Source organism: Labrus bergylta, chromosome 12 (assembly GCF_963930695.1).
Source record: "Labrus bergylta chromosome 12, fLabBer1.1, whole genome shotgun sequence".
Classification (NCBI taxonomy): Eukaryota; Metazoa; Chordata; class Actinopteri; order Labriformes; family Labridae; genus Labrus; species Labrus bergylta.
The window spans coordinates 16,555,754-16,576,966 of NC_089206.1; the positions used below are offsets into that span (position 1 = coordinate 16,555,754).

General features: G+C 40.2%; 1 protein-coding gene across 1 annotated transcript; it reads left to right on the forward strand.

The window, feature by feature from the left end:
* The first annotated feature begins 130 nt into the window (after positions 1-130).
* On the forward strand, positions 131-21,114 carry cacna1sb (calcium channel, voltage-dependent, L type, alpha 1S subunit, b). Its single transcript, XM_065961487.1, has 45 exons — positions 131-538; positions 1,908-2,013; positions 5,612-5,751; positions 5,955-6,088; positions 6,194-6,346; positions 6,506-6,711; positions 6,813-6,916; positions 7,032-7,177; positions 7,264-7,345; positions 7,445-7,605; positions 7,698-7,923; positions 8,025-8,232; positions 8,387-8,507; positions 9,086-9,200; positions 9,290-9,389; positions 9,494-9,563; positions 9,968-10,100; positions 10,247-10,376; positions 10,466-10,525; positions 10,894-11,000; positions 11,124-11,211; positions 11,770-11,877; positions 11,957-12,009; positions 12,101-12,247; positions 12,438-12,639; positions 12,780-12,938; positions 14,455-14,565; positions 14,641-14,724; positions 15,359-15,406; positions 15,901-15,927; positions 16,018-16,143; positions 16,226-16,291; positions 16,407-16,498; positions 16,581-16,740; positions 16,848-16,975; positions 17,071-17,167; positions 17,259-17,361; positions 17,461-17,562; positions 17,656-17,789; positions 18,078-18,203; positions 18,338-18,546; positions 18,628-18,692; positions 18,832-18,878; positions 18,970-19,044; positions 19,692-21,114. The coding sequence occupies exons 1-45, from the start codon at positions 354-356 to the stop codon at positions 19,971-19,973; spliced, it is 5,526 nt and encodes a 1,841-aa protein (XP_065817559.1). The 5' UTR covers positions 131-353; the 3' UTR covers positions 19,974-21,114.
* The last annotated feature ends 99 nt before the right edge of the window (positions 21,115-21,213 follow it).

Genomic DNA, 21,213 nt, shown 5'->3' on the forward strand with positions numbered 1-21,213 from the left:
ACCCCTTTAACCATCCCCAAGCATGGCCTGTATTGGTTCATGGTCTAAATTTAAACTACAGCAGGGCCAACTGCTCCTCCAGCCTCTCTGGGCTCCTGTTATTTTTCCCTGCAGAGGGGGCTTTTTCTGTCAGAGGCCTTCAGCCAGGAGGAGAGGCCTGTGGCTCTGTGAGAGGCAGAGCGAGTCTGAGGAAGAGGAGACCAGGAGTGAGGTGGCGGCAGGGGAGCACACACAGGATCTTTAACCCAGGGGCCTTCACAACGAGGAGTTATTCAGGGCCTGAGTTTGGGATTATACAGTGAGAAGATACACCTGTAGAGGACTGGGAGCTTGTCTCAGGTGGAGGCGAAAAGATGGCGGCCAACGCAGAGGCGGCCAAGCCGGTCATCATGAATGAAGAGGAGCTGAAGAGGAAGCAGAGGGAGAAGCTGAAGAAGCTGCAGGCCACAGGGGGAAACCCTCGACCAGCCAGGTCCCTCTTCCTCTTCAACCTCAAAAATCCTTTCCGCAAGGCCTGCATCAACATTGTGGAGTGGAAGTATCCTTTTTATATCATACAAACCTACCAACACACCTCACACACTTCTATGTTTGTTATACAAAGTAGACATTGGTTTAAAAATGTCCCCTTAAGACCAAAGCATACTGATGGTATTAAACAGTTATTAGAGCATGTAAGGCTCTAGTTAACAACAGTGACAGCGAGGTTACACAGTCATTAGGCGTCTGCAGGCCGTTGAATTATCAGTCAGAGTTCACCTGTGTCAAGCATGCCACAGCCAAGTCTCTTTCAAATCTGTGTTAAGGCGATCCCTAAAGTGTTAAGACTTTTGTTATGCATTTGGCAGCTCTGTGTGAAAGTCAAGTTTGTATCATTTGTATTTTCACCTGTAGAGCTTCTTGGCCTGATCTAGCAGTCTGAAACAGTTAATAAAGTGCTGTCCTTGTGTTTTGATAGCTGACAGTCTGCTTTTTATGTGGAAATAGTGGTTTTTAAAAGCTGGCACTCACTAAGGCTATAGTCACACGGACACAACGCTAGCTGCTGAGTGACGCTAGGTGCTTTATAGGGTTTTTTCTGGTTCTGACTTAATCTTAGCGTATTTTAAAACTCAAACAAAATGTAAGAAATCATACCCATATTTACAAAAGGCTTTTCTTTAAATAGGACTGAACAGGGTTAAAAAAATCAATGTGTTTTTTTTATAAATGTATTGGGTTAAAGTGACATCTTTATAGAGCAATTTCACTGAACTTTGTCCCCATTTGCGGGTCATACCTACATACTTACTCACTGCAGCAGATTAATCCCAATGGTATGTTCTTCTGTTCTATAGATCATGGGTGCTGTATTAATAACAAAATAAAATATTTTATTTATTTTAAGACTCTTATTGTATCTATCTACTCATACCGAGTATGGATTAAATGCATGTCTCATAGAATACCTAAACAGATATATTTCCCCTGATGAGTAGTCAGTGTTTAATGGTTTGGTCATATTCTTGGGCACTGCAGCTGTCTAACAGCGTCACAGTGAGACATGATGCTGACCTGGCAGGGGAATTCTCAAAGAGAGCCCCCTATGGGGGAGAATGAAGTATCACAGCTGACATTTGCTTGCTTCCCAACGGCTGCTATAGGGATGATGTTTCAGGCAGCATTTAGGGGCACTGATCAATGTCAGCAGAGTTGTAGAGATGTTGTTTTTTTTATTTTGTTAAATGATGTCACAAGTAATACAGAAAAGCTAAAAGTAATAATAAATTACTATTTGTTTCTAGTGTGTTGTTTAACTTATGTGACATATTATTAACTTTAAGTAATCCAGACAATTTATGTTTCTCAGTTGGCATTCCTATATTCCAGCCTCTTCTGTTGTTATGATCCTGATTTTCCCCATTCAGAACCTTTGAGATCATCATTTTATTAACCATCTTTGCAAACTGTGTGGCCCTGGCTGTGTTCCTGCCCATGCCTGAAGAAGACAGTAATCAAACAAACACAAACTTGGTGAGTTTGAGCATGGACACAAAGTTTTTTTCTGTTGTATGACTCAGGAGTTCATGGTCTTTTGTTTCCAAGGGATTGAGTATTTTATCATGAACAGTCGATGACTGCAGCTGTTCTATCATTTGATATGAATGCTTCATCAGTGAGACTTTCAGCCAGTCACTGGTTTGAGTGCCAAGCCCTTTGAAATGCTTCAAGACTTAACTCAAGTTCTTTATCTGGAGTCCCATTTGCGTCTGCAGTAGAACATGCCATCAAACGAATGTGCTATTAGCTTTATTAACTTACCCTTGCAGTTTAACTATTCTATGACTATAAACAGGTTATTCCTTCAGGCATGGCATCCACTACAGTGGACAGATATTTGGTAGCTACATGGAACCATTTCTGTTGTAGTATCATGTCAGGGAAATAAAAATAAAGACTGTCACATGAGCCACGGATAAAACTATTAAAAACACAGATCCCAGATACAAAAAAACAGTAAAGTATGCAATGCATTAAAAAGATGAGGGAGAATGACTGATTTTTGAAATCATTAACAGATTTTGCAGAAAGCAAAGGCAGGGGCAGAGCATTCTAAAGTTGGGAGCTATGGCCTGTAAAGCTCTGGTACCAGCGTTTTTTTTATTGAGTATGCGGGACAGAGAGCAACTGTAGTGTGTTTGTACTAGAGGCAGGTTGCCTGATAGGGGTGAATTATTTCAGCCAGATAATCTGGAGACAAACTGTGATTTGTAAGTGAGAATCTTAACTGGATTCTAAATGTAACTGGAAGCCAATGAAGGGATCTTGGACAGTAGTGATGAGGGATCATTTATATGACCTTGTAAGAACTCTGACTGCAGCAGTCTGCACTGACTGAAGTCGACTAAAGGGGGACATACTGAGTGAGGTGAAGAGAGAATTACAGTTATCAATGTGGGATGAGATGAAAGCATGTATTAGCATCTCAAGTTAAACAGTGGAACCTATAGATCTCAATTTACTGATATTTCTTCGATGGGAAAACACATGATTTGGTGAGCTGCTTAACAAAAATAAATTATTAAAAATAACTAGAATACACAGGCTTGACTAGGCAGCATGGGAGAGGGACCCCATGTTCTGCAGGATGGAAGGTACAAACTTATCCTGGGGTAACAACAATTCTTTTTGGCATTGAGCTGCAATAATTGACATTCATCCACTACTTTATAATTTTATGCAGTTTAGGAGCTCAGAAAACATTGAGGCCTCACTTGGTTTAAATGTGAAGAAGAGTTGCCAGGCATCTGTGTAGATGATATGCTATATTAAAACTGTGTAAATTCTATCCTGGGGGCTGCAGATGAAGGTAGAAAAGCAATGGCCCCAGGATTGAGCCCTGTGGTACCCCACATGACAGGGGAGAGGCATCAGAGACACAGTCATCAATACATACTGATAATGTTCTTTCAGCAAGATAAAATTAAATCCACTTGATTGCTGGGCCTGAAATGCCGGACCCAATTCCCACCCAATCATGTAGTTTCTACATTTAATAACTTCAATTTTATTTTATTAAATTATTCTTGCATGATGAGCTGACAAAAATACAAAGCTTTAGAGAGATATATACAATATTTGTATTTAGATGGATACACTTACAGCAATTTCTTGGAAATGTGTCAATTCCATAAGCCAAATTGAGCTTGGATAATTTTTTTAAAACAGGTAATAATGATGAAAACATGTATGTTTTGTTGTCGTCAAAACAGATGATTCAAACGCTTATGTTAAAGTAGTGTAACCAATGGCAGATGTTGGCCCTTATCTGCTGCTGATGTGTTTCCAGGTGTTGTTATATTTCATCTCAAAGGTGTATGTGCATTGTGTGATATATGTCGGGGATTGAAGCCAGAGATACATGTTTGTTCTTGCACAGTGCACACTTCTTTCCAATGTTTGGATATTTGTTGTTGTATTGATCCTGGGGTTATGTTATTGAGGAGGCTGGTTATGATAGACATGATATGTGGATCAAATGTCAAATATCACACCCATCACTTTCTTTCCACCATTCAGTCAATAAACTCCACATATGACGAAGTCAAAGCTATCAATCTTGTTGTTATCCAACTTATTGCCCAGCACACTGTGGAGAATTAAATGAAGTATTTACTTATCTGAACCTGAAACCGACCCCATCTGTTTAATATCTTTGCTTTGGCTCACTCACCAGCCCCCTCAAAGATCTTTCTTACTTTTCACTGAGCCATTCCTTAGAGGTGAGGGATGTAAGAAGAGCTGGTCGACTTCAGCTACATGTTGCTGTTAGAAGTAGGTCGGCCCAGGCAGCCTCTCCACGCTGACGCAGGTGGATACTGTAAATACACAAAGTAGTCTCATGTAACCATATTTATACACATTTGTAAGAATGATGGTGAAACATTTTGATGAGGCGATACAGATGTATTTATGTATTTATTGTTCTCTAAATATATAGAATTGTTAATGTATGAAAGCTTTGCCTTGAAGGTTCTCATGATTTGGGGCTTGATTGAGCCAATATTATTGCCCTGATTATTTTAAAAGGATGTTTCATTTACAGTATACTGTACTTCAAGTTAACTCTCCAATTTGAGGCTACACAAGTTGGGTCTGGATTCCCTTAGAGCTTTATAATACTTTTGACTCATTAGAGCTTCTACTTTCACACATTTTTTATTTGTGTAAGAAATGAGGATCAACAGAAGACTCAGTCAGTCTATGATGATAGGTTGACCTGTTTTATGTTGTATAGAAATATGTGCAACAGGTATTTCAATAACTACATTAAATGTGAAAAGAAATTGTCAATAGAAAACGATCTTAGCTGATTACTATAGGGGAATTCAGTTTTTATAGATTGAGAAAATAAAGTACTCCTATTCAATGAAATTCAGAATTCCTTTTTAAAATTGTTAATTGTTGGATACCTGTCATGCTTGAGTGGCAGACTAGCTGGATAATGGGTCAACACCGTTGTAATATGTGACAGTTTTATTTGTCTGCTTGCATGGTTTTCGTTTTTACAAAATATATGTTTATGCTGCTCATTGCACTCTTAAAAAAGACATTAATCCTAATGTGGATCTCACCTGGTTTCATAAATAAAGGGTGTAACCTAACATAACAGAAATGATTGCCCTACTTGTATGCATTATCTTTTGGTCCTCAGAGGAAGTCACTACTTAGGAAAGCGATGCTCAATTATGTAAATAGTAAATGGACTTGAACTTGTATAGCCCTTTTTTAGTCCTCTGACAACTCAAAGCACTTATCACCCCACATTCACACACTGATGGCAGAGTCTTCTGTGTAAAGTGTCCATCTGCATAGTACTGTTCACACTCCCTGCAATCAGTTTCTATCAACCTCTTTCTTCTCTTCATTTGTTTGGGCTCAGCTTGTTTCATTAATCACATGATAACTTGGTAAAGCTAATTACACCATCTAATAACTTTACAACTCTATTACTGATTCTCCCACAGGTGATCATAAATTCCAGTCGCTCCAAATTTTACCAGAAAATGGAACGTGAGGGTGAGGAACCACATACATTTTATCTTCCTGGTTTGTGTTCGTCTTCCTGCAGGAGAGTTTGGAGTACATCTTCCTCATCATATTCACGTTAGAGTGCTTTCTGAAGATAGTGGCTTATGGGCTCGTGTTCCATGAAGGCGCCTATTTACGGAACTGTTGGAACATATTGGACTTTGTCATCGTCTTCATGGGGTAAGCTGAGCTCTGAGCTACAGGTGGAAACCTCTACTAGCAAAGGACACTTCTTCTCTTGTATCATATTTAAGCAATTACAATTAACATTTAAATGTGTTAAAAATTATATATCTTGTGCAGATATCAAATCTACAATATTATTTTCCAACGGTCCTTTTGTAGGTGTAAGGACTCACATGGTTGTAATTCTTTCCCTACAGTCTCTTTACTTTTGCCTTGGACACCATCAACAAGATAGCAGGTGTGCCGATGGAAAAGGGTGGAGGGTTTGACATGAAGGCACTGAGAGCTTTCAGAGTGCTGCGGCCCTTGCGTCTTGTCTCTGGAGTTCCAAGTAAGAGCCTTTTTCTGTTACCTGAAAACACTGCAGAGATGCTCTGGAGGCATGACAGAGATTTTGAGGTGTTTTCAATGTTTTGTTTTTACTATTCAAATTCAGGCCTGCAGGTGGTGATGAACTCCATCCTCAAAGCCATGCTACCTCTGCTGCACATCGCCCTGCTGGTTTTCTTACTTGTCACCATCTATGCCATCATGGGACTGGAGCTCTTCAAGTGCAAAATGCACAAGACCTGCTATTATACCAACACAAGTATGTATAAAGGTCACAATCAGACATTTGTAAGTTAGCTTTTATTTGTTGTTATTATACTGTTTTTGATACGTTAGCAGGTATAATCTCCTGAACCTACATTATTATCTCCTGAACCTACATTTAAAAAATATATTCTTTCTTGTCTTTGCCCTACAGATATCTACGCCACTGCAGAACTTGAGCTGCCTGCACCCTGCGCCCAGGCTGGTAACGGGCGCCGCTGCAGCATCAATGGCTCAGAGTGTCGGCCGGGATGGGAAGGTCCTAACAACGGCATCACCCACTTTGATAACATTGGCTTTGCCATGCTGACTGTGTACCAGTGTATCACCATGGAGGGATGGACCAAAGTGCTCTACTGGGTTAGTGTCTGCATTCATATCATCTCAGTTGTTGGTCTGTTCCAGTGAAGGGGAAATTGGCTGAATACATTAATTGTGGCTGACCTGGAGTTGTCCTGCAGGTGAATGATGCCATAGGAAACGAATGGCCCTGGGTCTACTTTGTTCCCCTCATTTTGGTGGGTTCCTTCTTTGTGCTCAATCTGGTACTGGGTGTGCTCAGTGGGTAAGACAGCTATTACCTTCTGTCATTTTCTACTGCCTTCATTTTGCCTTTTCAGATGGACTAATAAAAAAATGATCACATGTTCTGTTACACTTTTCCTTCTCTTTCCATTCAGAGAGTTTACCAAAGAGCGAGAGAAGGCGAGGTCACGAGGAGAGTATCAGAAGTTGCGAGAGCGTCAGCAGCTGGATGAAGACCTGCATGGCTACATGGAATGGATCACTTACTCTGAAGTCCTAGATGCAGACAGAGAGGGCAAAGGTCAGCACTAAGACATGAACTCAGCACATTTCCTTTGTGATGATACTCATAATTCACATAAATTACAACTGTTATTCCATTGTTAGGACTCCTGCCGTTAACCAGTGGTGATTCTGACACTGACAGCCTGTATGACATGGAAGGCAAGAGTCGAATCGTCTACTATTAGTGAGTCTGCATTTTGTACATGTGTTAATTTTAACATGCCATATTCAGGTCAAATTAGCACAGTATGCCATAATTATTTTTTTTTGTTTCTGTGTTCAGCCGCCTGGCCCGTCGCTGGAACCGTTTCTTCAGGATGAAGTGCCTGGTGTATGTGAAAACAAAGAGCTTTTATTGGTTGGTGATGTTCCTCGTCCTTCTTAACACCCTGACCATTGCAACAGAGTTCCACCACCAGCCTGAGTCGCTCACTTCCCTACAAGGTTAGTGATTGGTTTACAGTATACTTGTTATAAGTATATTTTTCTACAGAGATCGTCATCCTTTTGTTTCTCTTTCTCTCTGATCTCAATAGACGTGGCGAGTCGTTTGCTGCTGGTCCTGTTTGTCGTAGAGATGTTCGTGAAGATGTACGCTCTTGGCCCTAGAGCATATTTCATGTCCCTGTTTAACCGCTTTGACTTCTTTGTGGTGCTCTGCGGTATCCTGGAGATGATCATGTTTTCTGCAGGAGCTGTAGCACCCCTGGGTTTCTCTGTACTCAGGTGTATCAGACTGCTGAGGATCCTTAAAGTCACAAAGTAAGAACATGTCCTACTAAAAGGCTCGTCATGTGTTATTGAATTAGTCTTAGTGTAATTCAATGTCATTTAACCCTTCTCTTCTTCGATATGTTTTGCAGGTACTGGACTTCTCTGAGTAATTTCGTGGCCTCTCTCCTTAATTCTGTACGCTCCATCGCCTCCCTGCTCCTTCTTCTCTTCCTCTTCATCGTCATCTTCTCACTCCTGGGCATGCAGGTGTTTGGGGGGAAATTTAACTTCAGCGACAACAGACCCAGGCGCAGTAACTTCGACAACTTCCCTCAGGCCCTAATCAGCGTGTTTCAGGTGAGGCGAGGCACAGATTCATATAGGCTCTGCTCTAAGCTCTTCACTATATTTGCTTTGACTTGGATTACTATAGCACCGTCTTTTAATGATCCATGATGTAATTCAAATGAATTGTTGTTTTCTTTTTTTCCATATGTGAACTATCTCTCAGGTCCTCACAGGAGAAGACTGGACCAGCATCATGTATAATGGTATTATGGCCTATGGAGGGCCAGTGTTTCCAGGCATCCTGGTTGCCATCTACTTTATCATCCTGTTTGTTTGTGGAAACTGTATCCTTCAAACTCACAATGTCCAAAAGGTTGAAACGAAAACCTGCATACAGTAATGCTACTGACACAGTGAAACTGAAATTTGGCTCAAATCTGCTCTCAGCATAATATACATTATGTTCACACTGAGAGTACAAACATGCTGATGTTAAACAGGCATATATAGGCGTTCTAAAAATGTAGTGTAGTATCTATGCCTTTTCTACTTAGATTATTTCACAATATATAACTTAGAATAAAGAGATTGTCATTCTTTTCATAAACCAAAGTATTCAACATAAACGTCTGGACCAGATTCCATTGCAACACACAATATGTTAAAGTATTACTAATAATAGCAAAGTAAACCTCATGGTGGGACTAGAGGAAAAGTCAGAGGAGTCTTTTGGAAAAATTAATTTGATTAAATTTGATGTAACTACAATAGTCTTACCCACTGGTGGACTAATGGTTTAGTGACTAACAGGCCAACACTTTAATCCTTCTATTGATATTGCTAAGCATGGCTACATATTGCAATTGCAACTAGCAATATAACTTGAAATCAAGGTTTTTATTGTCCTTAGCTCAAATATCAGATATCCTTCTCAATGTCTTCTTGGCCATCGCCGTGGACAACCTGGCAGAAGCTGAAAGTCTAACTTCAGCTCAGAAAGAAAAGGCAGAGGAGAAAATGAAGAGAAAAATACTGAGGTGAATTCAAGAATATGCAATACTTTCCAAGTTAAAATATCTGCTCTGTCTTGTTATAGCTAAGCTTTTATTTTACTGTTACCTTCCAGGTCCAAAATGCCTGAAAAGACTGACGAGGAACGAGAGAGGCTAGCTAAGAAACTGGCAGAGCAGAGAGCCAAAATGGAGGGCATGCCCACCACAGCCAAGGTCAGCACTTTTTCTGGTGCCACATCACATATTTACTTGGCCATTATTAACTATTCATGGCTTAATTTGCTCTCATACATACATCTTGATGTTGTTTTTTTCAGCTCAAAATTGATGAGTTTGAATCCAATGTTAATGAGGTGAAGGATCCATTCCCACCTGATGACTTCCCAGGTGAAATGTCTAATCTTTTACCCTATCCCCTCCCTTTAATCGCTGACATTACTCAGCAATACAGTTGTGCAGAAAGAGGTCACTGAATACAGGAATTTCCTATTCATCAAAGTAGCTGTCTGCCAGTTCTGCTGTCCTGGTTATGTTACAGTATAAGTATAGTAACCCTCCATTATTATTAGACCCATGAGCTGAGTTTACTGCAGACTCTAAAGTTAGGCTGTTTTCACACTACTCCTGTCACAACCATATAAAGTCTACAAAGTGATAAAGTAAAGACAGTTTTTTTTAAGGATATCAGTTTATTTTGTTTCTGCTCTGAAATGCTGTAATGTGGCCACAACTAAGACACATATCGACCGTTTCACTAAAGTATATTTGGTTTCTTTTATCCCACATGGTAGGTGATGATGAAGAGGAAGAGCCTGAAATACCCCTCAGCCCTCGGCCCCGACCAATGGCCGACCTGCAGCTAAAGGAGGAAGCTGTTCCATTGCCTGAAGCCAGCTCCTTCTTCATTTTTGGCCCTCAGAACAAGTAGAAACCAGACATACTGACCTTTGAATTATAGATGTCAGAGTGTTTATTTATATTTCGGCATTCTCATATGGAACGTGCAGCACATAGTGAATCGTTTGAACTCAATGGTGACTGTATCTTTTCACATATTCACTGGTGTCCAGGTTCCGTAAACTGTGCTACAAGATCATCAACGCCTCCTCCTTCACCAACTTAATCCTGCTGTTCATTCTGCTCTCCTCCATTTCCCTGGCAGCTGAGGACCCCATAGACCCCAAGTCCTACAGAAACCAGGTGACTACCAGGTCTACCACTACACCTCTGACATTAACTCTTTAAAGACTGGAAATATTTGATAAGAACGCTCTGTGCTTTTCCTCCAGATCTTGGCCTATGCTGACATTGTCTTCACAACTGTCTTCACCATTGAGATTGTGCTAAAGGTAATCTGCTGTTTATATCAAGCACCTGACTGAGTTGGTTCTGCAAAGTACTATACCACATACTATAATTAATTTTTTACATTTTATATATTTTTAACATGATACCTAAATGCCAGAGATGATAGTAAACTAAAAAACTAAGTCATAGTGTCACATAACAAGAGTCCTCCCTAATAATGTGATCTATTATATCATATTTCTATTAGCCAATTGAAATACTTCAGTTGATGGATTCAGTGTTTTTCAGGCATTTTTATTTGCAAATAAATTTTCTCAATCGATGTATTATTTACAAATTCAAAATGTAATGTTTTCACACAAATAACTTTCAGTATTCTGAGTATGACTCTGGTGTATGTGACTGACAGATGACAGTGTATGGAGCCTTCATGCACGAGGGCTCCTTCTGCCGGAACTCCTTCAACATCCTGGATCTGATAGTGGTTACAGTGTCACTGCTTTCTATGGGGATGGAGTGAGTAATATCAGAAAGCTTTTCTGGATATAGAACATATTTTCTCCCTACATTACAAATTCAAGTTTTCTATAAAAAAAATAAAAAAAAGGAGGTCTAGACCTTTTTGTCTTGTGTTTCCAGGTCCAGTGCGATCTCTGTGGTGAAGATTCTCAGGGTGCTGAGGGTGCTGAGGCCTCTCAGGGCCATCAACAGAGCAAAGGGGTTAAAGGTACAACACACTATTTTGGTAGATGTTTTTAGTGCTGGAAAAAATAATCAGATTCATTACTCTATTTAAAACTATCAATTCAATCATGTAAGTGCAATAATTCTGATGTTTTCTGAATAAAGAAAATAAATTACCAGCTAAATTGACTTGAAGTATCAAAAGAAAATGTTATTTTCATTTATCAGACATTTCTCTTACTTTTGCTTTTTTGTGTGAAATATCTATAAACGTTTAAACTTCTGTAACAGTTCAAGGTCAGGACAGGTCAAGAAGCCAGGCTGGATACTTTCTTTTCTTTTTGTTGTAGTTGTAAAGGGTTATTTGCAAAGAGATTGAAAACCACTGATGTCTTATTAATTGAAGCTTGTCAAACATTTCATAATGTAAAATATCAATCTGAAATCTTACTTGTTATTTCAACTGTTCAATACATGTAGTTTAGTTTAAATTACAAAAGGCAGGCAAGTCGAAGTCTAAATATGGTAATATTCAAGTGAACTATGTTACATATAATTGAAGTATTTGTATTCAGTTGTCTTTGTTTTTCTTTAATAACAGCATGTGGTCCAGTGCGTGTTTGTGGCCATCAAAACCATCGGTAACATCGTCCTGGTCACCATGCTGCTCAACTTCATGTTTGCCTGTATAGGAGTGCAACTCTTCAAGGTAAGTTTTAACCCACTGTTCATTTTGAGGCCTCTGCTGCTAACAAATGAAACATGTGACTGATCCGTTTTTCTCCTAGGGGAAATTCTACAGCTGCACAGACACGTCCAAAATGACTGCAGAGGAATGCCAGTAAGGCAAACATCTTAAACACAGTAAAGACTTTTTTGAATCTATAAAAACTATAATGCTACTGTGACTGAGTGACTGTGTCTGCTCTCAGGGGAATGTTCTGGAAGCACATGGATAATTCCCTTCAAGATACTGTGTTGGCTAAGAGAGAGTGGATCAACAGTGACTTCAACTTTGACAACGTGCTGTACGGCATGCTGGCTCTCTTCACTGTTTCCACTTTTGAGGGCTGGCCAAAGTAAGAACCGCATCAATTTGATTCCAGGAATTAAATTTGTTGATCTCTTGGTCTGATAGAGGGAAAATGAAAGAGTGGAAGTAATTCTATAAAGTAGGACCAGATATGGTAGTGGACGCACTAAGACAAGTTATACATTTCATCCTTACAAACAAGCCTTTGTGTGTTTCTTTCCCTCTGTTTGTTCCAGACTGTTATACAGAGCCATTGATTCAGACCAAGAGGACATGGGTCCTGTCTTTAACAACCGTGTGGATGTATCTATCTTCTTCATCATCTACATCATCCTCATCGCCTTCTTTATGATGAACATCTTTGTTGGCTTCGTCATTGTCACTTTCCAGCAGCAGGGTGAGCAGGAGTATAAGAACTGTGAGCTGGACAAGAACCAGGTACGCCCAGATCCTCAGACATGAAGTGTAGGACAGTGTGAGAATCTAACCACTCTGAGTACATTGAAGTATATTTATTTGCTTAAGTTTAGAAATATTTAGTGTTTTGCTTTTACCCCACATTCTGTCTTCCTCCTCAGCGTCAGTGTGTGCAGTATGCCCTGAAGGCTCGTCCTCTAAGGTGTTACATCCCCAAAAACCCCTACCAGTACAGAGTCTGGTACATCGTCACCTCCTGCTACTTTGAGTACCTCATGTTCTTCCTGATTATGCTCAACACGCTGTGTCTGGGCATGCAGGTAGGTGAATTGAATGTCACCTTACAATCTAAAATCATAGAGATTGTATCACCACTTCTGACTGACTATATTCATTATCCTTAGAGGAAGACTTAGTGATTGTTTCAGCATTAAGTTAATGAGAAACTTTAAAAACTGTTTTCAGAATATGGGACATTTTGACTTTCCAGCAACATCCCAGACTAATTAATTTTTCAGGGGGATTAGCATTAATGCAGAGTGCCCTACATAAGTCTTTGTAAGTTCATTTACAAAATCCTATTTGCATAGAATTGTGGTTATGTAACTCTGCTTAGAGAGGACCAGAAAATACATTGAGAGTGAGGAGATCAGTATGAGCCCAAATCATTTTATGAGTATAATCTCATCCAGTTGATTAAACTTGGATCTTATTGTTGTTGTGTTCGCCATCATTTCTATTGTTTATTAGACCGTGATACTCGTTTAGGAGAATTTGTACATTCAACCCACTAAATTGCTTTCATTACTACTGACAAGAGCATCTTTAATGGAAACCACTATTTTCATTGAGAATTAGAACAGAGTTTGAAACGGAATAAGATAAGACCTAAACAAAACCAATATAGTCATTTGAAAAGGCCCAGAATACCTCAAAGTTTCTTATTATGAGTGTTGCATATGCAGTACTTTTACATGATCAGTCAATTATTTTTTTTTATACTGCTTGGAATCTTCCTTTTTTTTTTAATCTCATGACACTATGCTGAAAGAGCAGGTGTAGACTGTAGCTTCTCCAGACATTACTCTCTGATATGAAAAGATTTCTTCAGTAAAATTAGTTGTTTCTAAATATATTGTTGGAAAAAGTGATAACGTTTTCTTTTTCAGATTCTTGGAAAGTTTGGTGTGTTGTGTGGTCATTATCAAACAAAGGGCATTATAACACACACACTCAATCCTTGTGACTGATTATCAGAGCTATTGAGTGTTAAACTCTTAATAAATACTGGCCTACAGTCACTGTTTTAAAGGTCACATGGTATGCAAATGTTATGTTAATGTTATGCAAATTACACTTTTTTCAAACACTAATATGTGTCTCTAGCCTGTATGGAGATTTTCCCTCTGTGACATCACAAAGGGCAGTCGCCCCTCCCCCAGGTGGGTGATACTCCCACAGCTAGGTGTGTGTTCTGCCCTCTGAATCTGCCTCCTCACTGTAAATGATTGGGCATGGTGCAAGCTAGCATGAGCCACCCGAGCCCTTCCAGAGGGGCGTGGTCAAACACAGATCACTTATATTTAAAGCTATATACACAGAAACAGCCTGTCTGGAGCAGGGCTGAAATAGAGGGGTTTATAGACATGAAAAACTAAAGGATCAGAGAGGATATTTGGCTAGAAACCTCGTGACCGCTGAGACTTTTTTAAACAATTCAAAAGGAGGATAATATGTGACCTTTAAATGTAGTAGCTTCTCTAAAAAACATTTTAGTTAAAAATCTTTAATGTTCAACATATAATTAGCTTAATATCTGCTTTCTGCTTCAAACAGCATTGCAACCAGTCGGACCATGTGACCAAGCTGTCAGACATGCTGAACTTGATCTTTACCGTCCTCTTCACTGTAGAGATGATACTGAAGCTGATGGCCTTCAAAGCCAGGGTAAACATTTTTAAATTCAATATTCAACAACCCTACCTAGTATGTATCTAAGCAACACTTTACCTCTCTGTGCAGGGCTACTTTGGGGACCCCTGGAACGTCTTTGACTTCATTATCGTCATAGGCAGCGTTGTTGATGTCATCCTGAGTGAAGTCGATGTGAGTACATACAGAAACACATTGTTTTTGTTTGATCAATTCTCATGAATTTAATGGGTATCAGATTATCATTGCAGGGGCTGTATATGAAAGTCTCTCGTGTGGTCTTAATGACATGAGATAGAGGAGGGATTTGAAGACTCAATGTATTTATTCAATGCTCTGATCCTGAGGAATACAATTGTGGCCCAACAACTGGTTGGTGTCAGCAGATCTGGCTAACAGGAGATGGTCAGTTGGCCAATCACATCTACCACTTTCAGCAACTTGAGGATCATTTTCATCAGAAAAACAAAACTGCCTTTGTGTCCACAGTTACCTTTAACAGTATTTAATTATCTTGTGTTTTCTTTGTGTTGTATGAACACGCTATTAATTAACCTATTATTTGGTAATACTACACAAACTTCTTCTAGCCATTCATGTATTTTCTGATAAATTGCACTGTGTTGTCTTCACCTTCTCATCCACAAATACAAGCTCTTTGCACATTCACTTCACTTCATCTCACAAATTCTTCCGCTTTTTTTGGTTCCTCTTCCTCCCCTGACTCTCTCGCTCTCTCTCTCTCTCTATCTCTATCATTACCTGTGTCCTCCACGCACCTCACTGCTCATGTGTCTACTCTCCACAGACTGCCCTGGCCTCCAGTGGAGGACTGTACTGTCTCCATGGCTGTGCTGTAAATATCTGATCCACACTGCATTGCACTGCTGCATGAGCGTGGCCGTGTGAGCACCTCACTATCTTCATTACTTAACTGTGTGCGACTCCAACAGCTGGTGAAAACATTCTAATATTGAATAATATTGAAGAGAAAATGTAAGATCAGGCCCACAGTTGTTTGATACATTGTGTTCTAGTCGGCTTGAATAGTTTATACAAAGCTACAACTCAAGCATTAATGGTGGCTGGACTGGCTGAAAACCTTATTAGATAATACAGTGTGTTTATTTTGCATGAGTGACAAAAATTCAGCTGTTCTAGTTTTCAGTAACTCATCAGAAGTTGAGAAATATCTGTAACATTAAGCTTTCTTTTGGAGTTGCGAGTCACACTTGAATAACATTTAACGGTCCATCAGTGCTGTGACTGCGAACACGCCTTTTATTAATGACATAAAGACCTCTATGAAATGTACCTCATCTGAATACAGTTCTTTCTTCATTCTTGCAGGAGACAAACCCCATGCAAGCAATAGCAGTAAGTCTAACCTTCCCTGCTATTAAATCCAGCCATGTTTTAATTTTTCAGGCTTTTCCTTTTTTTTAAATCCTCTGTCTCTTTTCACAGGCCTCTGAAAATGCCTCCGTTTCCATCACCTTCTTCCGACTCTTCCGTGTAATGCGTCTTGTCAAGCTGCTGAACCGTTCGGAGGGCATCCGTAACCTTCTGTGGACCTTCATTAAGTCCTTCCAGGTCTTTCACACTGCCTTCACAATCATAATTTTCACTTCTCTTCAGTTAAACGTATAATGCAATGAGTGTCTTGTTTCTGCAGGCTCTCCCTCATGTGGCGTTGCTCATTGTGATGCTGTTCTTCATCTACGCTGTCATTGGGATGCAGGTACTGAAAACATTGTTTCTACCCCTGTAGATTTTTAATAGATTTCTGATTTAATTAGCTGATAGAAGTTTTCCTGTGTTTGTCATTGAATTTTTACTGTGTTACAACCCATCAGATCTTTGGAAAGATTGCCTTAGTGGATGGCACTCAAATCAACCGCAACAACAACTTCCAGACATTCCCTCAGGCTGTGCTGATGTTATTCCGGTAAGTCCCTGAGCCTGGATCTTTGTTAAATAGGTAATTAGTAAAAAATAACATAAAAAAACAACATAATTCTCTCATCCAGATGTGCCACTGGAGAGGCTTGGCAGGAGGTCATGATGGCTTCCATGTATGGGAAGAAGTGCGACCCCAAGTCTGATTTCCTGCCAGGAGAGGAGTTCACCTGTGGGTCAAACTTTGCTGTCTTCTACCTCCTTAGCTTCTACTGTCTCTGTGCCTTCCTGGTAAACACCAGCAAATAAGTCCACATTTACATTTCCCCTGCGTAACTATCTGCTGCTTTCTTTCAAAACAACATACAAACAGAGGTCTTTTATCCTTTCCACTTCAGATCCTCAACCTGTTTGTAGCCGTCATCATGGACAACTTTGACTACCTGACTCGTGATTGGTCTCTTCTTGGCCCCCACCATCTGGATGAGTTCAAGAAGATCTGGGCTGAATATGACCCTGAAGCAAAGTAAGACCACAACATTCATTAATGGGTTTCTGTGCTCTCAGTGCTCAGAGGGAGCCTCTTGAAAACGAGTACATGATGTTTTTGTGATGTAACAGGGGAAGAATCAAACATCTGGATGTGGTGACGCTGCTGCGTAGCCTCCAGCCTCCGCTAGGTTTTGGAAAGTTCTGTCCTCATCGAGCTGCCTGCAAGGTACACACACACAAAAACAAGCTCAAATACAATGTACTGCATGCATTATGATACGTTTAGATAAAGCTTTAAACCTGAATCCTGTCTGCAGCGCTTGGTTGGCATGAATATGCCTCTGAACAGTGATGGCACCGTCACTTTCAACGCCACCCTGTTTGCTCTGGTCAGGACTGCGCTTAAGATTAAAACAGAAGGTACATCTACACGTCTTATTCTGTCATGGATAACAGATCCAATCCAGTTTACATCAGCTTCTGTAAGTCAGTTAATTTTCTATGGATTGTTTAAAACAGGTAACTTTGAGCAGGCCAACGAGGAGCTGAGAGCCATCATAAAGCAAATCTGGAAACGTACCAGCATGAAACTGCTGGACCAGGTTATCCCTCCAATAGGAGGTGAGTCTATCAACATGCAGAGAGTCAGTTATATACCACCTTAACAAAGTCATGATACAGTAACTCTTTGCTGGATGACTTGTCTGTTTATAGACGATGAGGTTACTGTGGGGAAGTTTTACTCCACCTTCCTGCTCCAGGACCATTTCCGTAAGTTCTTGAAGCGTCAGGAGGAGTACTATGGCTACCGGCCCTCCAAGAAGAGCGCCACAGGCCCGGAGATCCAGGTCAGCATTCAATATAGGACCAAAATCACGTCAATATTATAATCTTAAATAATCTGAATGAATGCATAGTGGCTAGAAATCATGCTATGTAAAACCATCGATGCATATTGTCTCCCCTATAGGTTCCTAAGAGGTTAATAAATCAGTTTGATATTAGAAGTGTACCACACTTTTACAAAGATATACTTAGCCCTCTAATTATTTGACATCCCTCATTTTCTGTCTATCAGAAAGTCTTTGTTATGTGCCTTTGTCCTCCATATTTTTATATACTTCATGTCTTTATAGGCGGGCCTGAGGGGTTTAGATGAAGAAGTCGCTCCAGAGATGCACAGAGCTATTTCAGGAGACCTGCAGAATGAGGAAGAGATGGAACGAGCGATGGAGGAATCTGGAGAGGAAGGCATTTACCAGGTGAGAAACGCTGTCTACAGTTTGACAGACCAAAGTCTCAGTCTTGTATCTCTGCAGATTTGCTGCTTAATTTGATTAGCTTAAAGGCAAAAGCTGAATTCTACCTGCTTGTGTGTCATTCTCTGTACCTCCAGCGTTCACACGGTCTGTTTGGTAACCGGGTGGACTCTTTCTCCGATGAGCCCGCAAACGCTCAGTCCCAACAGATGACCAACCAGCGGCCTCTCATGTTCTCTGAGAGTCAGCCCGAGTCTCCACCCAACTCCTCTGCCCTAACACCAACTACTGAATTCTTCCCCTCAACAGCACCCAAAAACAACACAAACAACAACGCCTTTGCAGAGTGAGCGACTTATCAAGGGCGACCATGACATATTATCTGGGTGAATATGACTGAAGGGTGACCTTGTTTTTTGTCTTTCAGATTTTCATTTGACAGAGAGGGCAGTCCTTCAGAGTTTTACAATCCTAATGTGGATGAAGAGCCGGGTAAGGAAATCCATCATTGAACCAACAAGCTGGAAAGCTCAAATAGAAACTAATCAATGTTTAGCTGACTTATAAGCACTGGCACATCTCTGTTCTTTACAGTTGTTCATTATGTTTTTCTTTATTAACACTTGTTTAGAAAACCTGCGCTCCTGGAACTTCACAGTGAAAACAGACAAAACACAGGTAATGTTTTCTTAAAGCCCGACTCATCCAGAGGAAATGTTAATGAACAGCTTCTATAGAAAGTGTATGGATGCATTTGTTTTGTCTGCAGTTCCCCTATGACCCAAACTACGGTGAAGGACAGAGTCGGAGCTCCCGTACTGCGGCTGATCAGCTCGTCCAGGAGGTGAGCGAGGAGAAATGTGTGCTTCACCAACACAGGAAATGTTGTGATCCTCATTCGGATTTGGTATCGAAAAATGATAACAAACATGACTCCCTTTCCAATGTTCTGTTAATTTCCTGTTCGAGAGTCACATCTTAATTAAACAGAAAACAGTTTGAAGAACACAAAGCACTACCTTTAAGTGCAACAATATTACATCATTTCTCACTATGGATCAAATGGAAAATTTCAAATATTGACTCACTGTTGTTTTTGACTTTACATGGGCTTATAAGGCTGAAAAGCTTGACAGTAGTCAGTACTGTATATGTCTCCTGTTCAGTCTTAAGAAGGACTTATTCACGTCTTTTAATAAAGCTGAGCTTTAGAATGTTATCAAAATTTTGCGGCAAATGTTTTTCTTCAAAACAAAAATAGAAAGATACCTGCTGTACTTTATGGATGTTATGTAGGCTATCAGAGCCTGCATGCCTTAATCTGCAGGGTTCAACATTAAAACATTATCATTTACATTAGATATGTCAGGCATGAACTTGCAGAATAAAAGAGTACAAGCAAATAGGACTAGTAGCTGTCAGTTTATGGCTGAAGCACTACCAAAAATACAAATGTTAATGGTCGTAATCAAACTTTTTTCTTTTTCTCAGGCTCTAGTGAAGGGGGGTCTGTCCTCCCTGGCAGAAGATCCAGGCTTTGCCTCAGTAGCTAAGAATGAGATGGCCGAAGCCATGCACACATCTCTACACGACATGGAGAGTGTAGCACTGGGCATCCTCGCTTATGTCAAGAAGAGACGTCCGATCCCTGTCCCTCCTTCTGCTCCTGCTGTGGCAGCAAAGGCGACAGGCGAGCCAGATCCGGCTGTGAGGAGAAAGAGACGTCCCATCCCCAGGATTCCAGCCGTACACGAGGACGACACCAGAGTTTAGAGGCTGGCTTGAGTTTACGTGGTTATTTTGTTTTTAAACACTAGCAGGTGGCTCCACCTCACTTTACCTAGCCTGTTGCCTGTGACAATCTTTATCTCCCAGCCTGGCACTTTAAGGCGGGTTGGTTCAGGTTGAGTGTACTGTAACTTGTGGTGGAAAAGAGGAGAAACAATTAATTTGATGGTGAAACACCCTATTCTACTAGACTTATCCAAACTAAATCACTAACTTATCTCAGAGCGGACATAATGACGCACTTCTTTCTTTGTAGCGTTTCTGGGGGTTATTCATTCCATGAGACTTCTGGGAAAACAATGTGAGTGAGCTAAGTGTCTTACTGAAGCCTCACTGAGGGAGGTGACTTAATCGACCTACTGAATACAGGGAGCAAGGTTGCTTTATTGTGCAGCTAGGTTTGGATAATAGTGCAGGAGTATGTGTGCATCCAGACCTCAAAAGGTTAAACTGAGCGTTCAGTTCACACTTTAAAAAAAAAAAAGGTCTGATGACACTTTACATGATGCAAGGTTCAGCATTTTGTTTTGAAAGGCAGTGTCCTCTGATCTTTCAGGACATGAAGGTCTTTTTAGTATTTTATTATTGAGGTTTACCAAGTTTTCTCCTGCTCTCCACTGTTCCTGGGTTCAGCTGGCATCAGCAGAATTTTAAGAGAATTTTTTTTTTAAGTGACTTTAATACAAATTATTTGCCTGTATTTGTTGAAAGACGTACAGTAGTTGAGCAGCGCATGTGACTTTCTTCAAGGCCTCTTTAAGTCTTTACAGCTGTTACGTTTTTAGTTTTCATGTCACTTTTTAGACACACAGCCGACCAGAGTGGATTTTAAATCTTCAGCATACCTGGAGTATGATGGATTTTACTTAATAGCTCACCTGGACTTTTAACATTTATTTCTAATTGCTCGGCCACAATTTATTTCACTTTTTTTTCCATGTTTTGGATGGCCTTCAGGAGGTCTTGTTTTTACAATACATTTTGGTCCACCCTTTCATACAAATAAATGTTACAGGGGTTTGGAGATGGTTTGAATGAACTTCAAAGCTTGACCTCACTTCTGGATCTGGCTGATGTCACGCTGATGTTTTCAACATGGCAAAAGAAATAAATTATCCAAACACAAGTCTATGCTGGTGTCCTTTCTGCAAACAAACCAAAGATCAAAAACTACACTACAGAAGAGATCCTGTAAAAAACAAAAAAACCAATCCAAACTTCAGAC

Bases quoted from the DNA above. Each gene is read 5' to 3' on its own strand.
- cacna1sb (XM_065961487.1), top strand. From the start codon at position 354: ATGGCGGCCAACGCAGAGGCGGCCAAGCCGGTCATCATGAATGAAGAG. The intron at 16,292-16,406 runs GTACTGAAAACA...ACAACCCATCAG, and splicing joins ACGCTGTCATTGGGATGCAG to ATCTTTGGAAAGATTGCCTT. The intron at 17,168-17,258 runs GTACACACACAC...TCCTGTCTGCAG, and splicing joins CTCATCGAGCTGCCTGCAAG to CGCTTGGTTGGCATGAATAT.